This window comes from Lontra canadensis, unplaced genomic scaffold, assembly GCF_010015895.1.
Source record: "Lontra canadensis isolate GAN:19392208 unplaced genomic scaffold, GSC_riverotter_1.0 scaffold98, whole genome shotgun sequence".
In the NCBI taxonomy this organism is placed as follows: domain Eukaryota; kingdom Metazoa; phylum Chordata; class Mammalia; order Carnivora; family Mustelidae; genus Lontra; species Lontra canadensis.
Genome location: NW_022631092.1, coordinates 3,439,022 through 3,445,367, shown reverse-complemented (window position 1 = coordinate 3,445,367; position 6,346 = coordinate 3,439,022). Strand labels below are relative to the sequence as shown.

At 41.3% G+C, this 6,346-nt stretch overlaps 1 protein-coding gene across 1 annotated transcript; it reads left to right on the top strand.

Annotated features, from left to right (window-relative positions):
- Positions 1-3,300: 3,300 nt before the first annotated feature.
- Positions 3,301-6,055, top strand: LOC116855037 (disintegrin and metalloproteinase domain-containing protein 20-like). Its single transcript, XM_032837384.1, has 2 exons — positions 3,301-5,297; positions 5,573-6,055. Exons 1-2 carry the CDS (start codon positions 3,415-3,417, stop codon positions 5,622-5,624), a joined length of 1,935 nt encoding a protein of 644 aa, XP_032693275.1. The 5' UTR covers positions 3,301-3,414; the 3' UTR covers positions 5,625-6,055.
- The last annotated feature ends 291 nt before the right edge of the window (positions 6,056-6,346 follow it).

Genomic DNA, 6,346 nt, shown 5'->3' with positions numbered 1-6,346 from the left:
TCTTTAAATAAATTAATAAATGAATAAAATCTTGAAAGAAAAACATTTCTTCTCTCCTTCCACCTCTCCCCTCTCCCATTCACATTCTCTCTCTCTCTCTCAAAAAAAAAAAAAATCAGGGGCACCTGGGTGTCTCAGTTTGTTGAGCACCTGCTTTTAGCTCAGGTCATGATCCCAGGGTTCTGGGATTGAGACTTGTTTTGGGCTCCTTCCTCAGCAGGAAGCCTGCTTCTCCCTCTCCCTCTGCCTGGCACCCCACCTGCTTTCACTCTCTATCTCTGTCAAATAAATAAATAAATCTTTAAAACAATCAACTCAAAATAGATTAAAGACTTGAATTTAATACTTGAAATCATAAAATGCTAGGAAAAAACATAGGTGGTAAGCTTCTTGACATTGGTCTTAGCAAATTTTTTTCTGTGACTCCAAAGGCAAGGGAAACAAAAGCAAAATTAAACATATGGGAATATTTCCAATTAAACAGCTTCTGTACAGGAAAGAAAACCATCAAAAAATGAAACAAAAAACTACAGAATGGAAGAAGATATTTGCATATCATATATTCAATAAGGAGTTAAAATCCAAAATATATACAGAACTCATACAATCTATTAACAAACAAAATAAACAATCATTAAAAATAGGCAAAGGATGTGAATAGACATTTTTTTTTTAAGAAGACATTCAGATGGCCTACAGGCACTGGAAAAATGCTCAATATCACTAAACATTAGGGAAATGCAAATCAAAACCACAGTGGGTAACACCTTACACCTGTCATACTGGTTATTATGAAAAAGACAGCAAATAACAGGTTTTGACAAGTATGTGCAGAAAATGGAACTCTAGCACACTGTAGGTGGGTATATAAATTGATACTGTCATTATGGGAAACAGTGTGGAGGATCCTCAAAAAATAAAAATACTGGGGTGCCTAGGTGACTCACTCAGAGTAACTGACTCATGGTATGGGCTCAGATCATGTTCTGAGGGTCATGAGATCAAGCCGCACATCAGGTTCTACAGTCAGCATGGAGTCTGCTGGAGTTTCCCTCCCTCTCCCTCCACCCACTTGAGCACTCTCTCTTTCAAATGAATAAATAAATAAATAAAATCTTTTTAAAAACTTAAAAATAGAGCTATCATATGATCAGCAATTCCTCTTCTTGGTGCTCATCCAAAGCAAACAAAATCACACTTTGAAAAGATATGTGCACCCTTATGTTTGTTGCAGCATTATTTACAATAGCCAAGATATGAAAACAACCTTAAAGTCCATCCATGGGTGAATGGATAAGGAAGATGTGACATGTATATAAAGTGGAATGCTACTCAGCCATTAAAAAAAAATGAAATTTTGCAACAGCATGGATAGACATGAGGCTAAGTGAAATAAGTCAGACAGAGACAAATTTTGCATGATTACATGATTACTTACATGTGGAATCTCAAAAACAAACAAACAAACAAACAAAAGAAAACAAAACCCAGACTCCTAGATACAGAGAATAGATTAGTTGTTGCAAAAGGGCAGGGGCTTTCGGAGCAAGGCAAAATGAGTGAAGAGGATTAAGAAGTACAAACATCCATTATAAAGTAAATCATGGAGATGTAATATAGAGAACGAGCAATATAGTCAATAATATTGAATTAATTTTGAAAAGTGACAGATGGTAACTAGGCTTATTGTGGTGACAATTATGCAATGTCTATAATTGTCAAGTCACTGTGTTGTACACCTGAAACTAATGTAATATTGTATGTCCATTATTCCACAATAGAAAATGTAAATTTTTTGAGGTATACTTAGCATACAATAAAATAAGTAGATTTTAAGGTGGACCTTGATGAGTTTTGATTTGTTTGATTTGTAAACACATTTTAGCTTCTTTTGGCCAGTATAACAAAATAGTAATGACTGGATGGCTTCTTGTTCACAGTTGCGAAGAGAGGAAATCCAAAATGAAGTCACCAGCAGATTCATTGTCCTGTGAGGGCGCTTCTTGCTTCATAGATGGTTCCTCTTGCTGTAAAGCCATGAGCAGAAGTGGTGAGAGATCCCTCTGGGGCCTCTTTTTTATAAAGACCCTAATCCCATTCCTGAGGATTCCACCCTCATGACCTAATCACCTTCCACAGGCCCCACCTCCTACCACCATCATGCTGGGGTTTAGGATTTCAACCCATGAATTTTGCAGGGACACAAACATTCAATCCACAGCACATCCCCATCAAGATACACAAGTTTCCTGTCACTCAGGAAAGTTCCCTCCATTCTTCCATTGCCACAGCAGGAAACTACTGATTTAAATTCTAGTCTCAGGTGCGCCTGGGTGGCTCAGTCTATTAAGCATCTGCCTTTGGCTCGGGTCATGATCTCAGGGTCATGGGATGAAGTCCCAAGTCCAAACCTTCTTCCTCTCCCTCTGCCCCTCCTCCCCACTCCTGTTCTCTCCAGAATGCTCTGCTCTTTCAAAAAATAAATTTAAAAATCTTATAAAAAAATTCTAGTCTCATAAATTAAGCCTATTCTAGACTATTCCAGAATTGATTCAAATTAAATCCTGTATTAAGTTCCTTTGGTCTGATTCCTTCTGTCATCATCATACTGTAAGAGAAATCCATGTTCTTACATGGATCAGAATTTAGTTCTGATTTAAGAGGGATTATTCCAATAGATGAATATGCCAGTTTGTTTATTCATTCATCTGTTAAGTGCTGAGTTGTTTTTTTTTTCCCAGTTTGTGGAATAAGTTCATGAATCCAGCTGATGTGGACATTCATATTCTAGTCTTTGTGGGTAATTTCCTAGGGCCAGGATCACTGGGACGTAGGGTAGATACAAGTTTGACTTTATAAGAAATGGTTGTTACAGACTCTAATTATTCTACACATGAACTCTATTTATTCTTTCTTTATACCAATCATCCCAAGTGCACTCAATTGTTGTAAAGTATGAGACCTAATTCTCCTCAGAATTATTTGGAGAAACTTCCAATCTCCTCTCCATCCTCTGTTTTAATTACTTGTTGATCCCTTATGCCATTTAGGTTTGAGAAAGAAAAGTCCTTCCCTTACTGAAAATGCTACCAAATGCACTTATTCTTCCCCTGCGACTTCTCCAAGAGACCATGGGACCTTTCAGCCCATGGGAACTACTGTTCCCAATTCCTCCTATTTTTTTCTCTTCTCTAAGTCCCCTGGGCTAGGATGCCCAGCTCACTGAGCACAGCCTCCCCTGATGAGCACACCATTATTACATAATAGCTCCCCACTCCCTCCCTGGGGAGCCCGTGCCCCCAGTCCCTCTCTGCTCTCCTCCAGACTCCCCTGCTAGAAAAGTTGCTGTATGGGTGATCATCTTGCCTACCTCCCACCCGACTGAATCTTCTGTGGTCACAGGCTCCTTCAACCATGGGGCCTGCCTGGGCCCGGGCCTACTCAACAGGTGACCTCTGGCTGCCTCTCCTCTGGCTACTCCTGTCCGCAGTCTGCTGCTCTCACGCCCTCCCAGGATGGCGCTTCACTTTCTCTGAAGTTGTGATCCCCAGGAAGGTGTCCCATAGGGTGGGTGGAACTGAGAGACAAGGCCAACTCTCCTACAAGATTCACTTCAGGGGCCAAAGACATGTGGTTCACATGAAAATCAAGAAGAACTTGCTGCCCAGGCAGTTTCCTGTTATCACCGATAACGATCAGGGCGCCATGCAGGAGGACTACCCCTTTGTCCCCCGAGACTGCTACTACTACTGCTACCTGGAAGGGGTTCCTGGCTCAATGGGCACACTGGACACCTGCTATGGGGGTCTGCGTGGCATGCTGCAGGTGGATGACTTCACTTATGAAATAAAACCGCTGGAAACTTCTTCCAAATTTGAGCATGTGGTTTCTCTGCTCATGTCACAAAGAAGATTATCAGGGCTTGAAAGGTGTAAGATTGAAGAGCACGATACAGATCCAGAATATGAAGAGACAATTCTTGCTGGAACTCCTAGAGCCGCCCCCGTGTACTTGTGGTGGCCACATAAGAAATACTTTAAAATCCACTACACAACTTCTAAGTCATTAATTGAATTGGACACTAATCTCACACATGTAATAGAGAGTGTAGTGATTTTGAACAACATATTACATACCATCTACAAACCAACTCTCCTAGATGTCTACATACGTGTTTTGTGCATATGGGATAAAAGGGATAAGGTAGATTTATATGAAGAGCAAGAGATTCAAAATATCATGACTGATTTTGGTTTGTGGAAATACTGGGGTTGGTATAATGATATTCCTCATGATACTTCAATGCTTCTTACAGGGGATAGAATTGGTGGCGCCTCATACTATGGCCAACCCAATGGAGCGTGCAACCCTAAGTGGGGCGTGGCATATGTATATATGACAAGATACCATGTATTTCTGGCTGCGGCTGTTGCAGCACATACCCTAGGTCATAATTTGGGCGTTGATCATGATACACCAGGTTGTCAATGCTTTCGAAGGAAGCACTGCGTCATGGCTCCTGAGCCCGATTTATTGGATATGATGAGCAACTGTACTTATGAAAAAATACATCACAAGGTCACTATATGGGATCCTTGTTTGAGCAGACCAAATGTACCGTACACCAATTTTCCTTACATAGCTGCTCGTTGTGGTGACCTGTTCGTGGATCAGGAGGAAGAATGTGACTGTGGCTCCTTAAAACAGTGTTCTACTAATAAGTGTTGCAAGAGCGATTGTATCCTCACCCCTGGCAGTGATTGCAATGAAGGAACCTGCTGTGTCGACTGCAAATATGCTCTACCTGGATTGCTTTGCAGAGATAGGCTTGGTATTTGTGATCTCCCAGAATACTGTGATGGGAGGTCGCATAATTGTCCTAATGACTTTTACACCCAAGATGGAACTCCATGTTCACCATTGGCTGTCTGTGTGAGAGGAAACTGCAGTGATCGTGACATGCAATGCCAGTCCCTCTTTGGCCACCAAATAAAAGACGGTGCACCAGCATGCTATCAAAAATTGAATGTCTTGGGTGACCGATTTGGGAACTGTGGGGTGAAGGTGATACGAGGAGGAGGAAAACCTGTGAAGTGTGAAGAACGTAATGTTTTTTGTGGACTACTGCACTGTCGTGATGTCAAAGAAATTCCTGGTGGAGGTGAGCACACTGTATTTCGTCACATAATAGTACGTGATGTTAAGGAAGAGTTATGCTTTGGATACGATGCACACCATGGGATGAATCTGCCAGAAATGGGGCTTGTCATGGATGGGGCAACATGTGGCCCAGGAAGGTACTGTTTTCAACAGAACTGCACTTTTATTCAAGACTTGGGGTTTGACTGTGATGTCAAGACATGCAATTTCCGAGGGGTGTGTAACAACATGAAACATTGTCACTGTATGAGAGGTTGGAAACCCCCAACTTGTGAAGAGAGGGGAGTAGGTGGTAGTATAGACAGCGGCCCTCCACCTGACAGAGAATTTAGTCTTCAGGCCAATATCGTTTTTAATGTAAACCAGGCATTACTTCTACTGATAATTCGCTTAATTATTTTACTGATTTCAGGCATCATTGGTGCCTTTCATCATTTAGAAGAGATGACATAAGAAGAGGATAAGAAGGAGAATTGCCTACACACAAGTAAATAGTGACCGGAATGCACCAGGTGGAGAAAAAAATATTGGCAGGGACTAAGAGAAATGACGAGAATCACTCTGATGATTACAGAATCCTATAGCTACTCTGAGGTTGTCATCTTAAAATAAAATGACTTGCCCACTTAACATAAGGTCTACACAGTTAAATTTAGTACCATCTCCTGTCTAGTCCTAGTCTTCTGATTGCTTTAAGACAGTAGAGACTCTTAAATACATTAAGATGTGGATTCTGGTGTTTCACAGATGCCCGTGGAGCAAATCTTGTTTGCACTGGGACGCACTTGGTTTTGACAAGGGGACCATTTCCCAATCGGTTATATACTAGATTTCTGTTCTTTGTTCATTTTATGGCTCCTGTTAAACAAATAACATTCAGATTGACAGCTGGAAAATATGGTAGGACGATAAGACCTTTTTCCTCAAAGCACAGGGGTGCCAAAAGATCTACCACCCACCAAGCATGAGCTCTTGGACGAAGTCTTAGGCCGTGGGAGTTTAAAGGTCCATGTTACATTGAGAGTTGAAATGCACTGGGCCAGGATTTTGTAATGATCAAAAGAAAGCACCCAAGAAGGCCTGGAACATGTGAGGCAGTGAATACGTGCCATTACTCTCATTCTTACTCTTGGGCTATGCTCAACCTGAGGTATTCCAGGATAATGAGTTTGGCTTGGCATCTTTA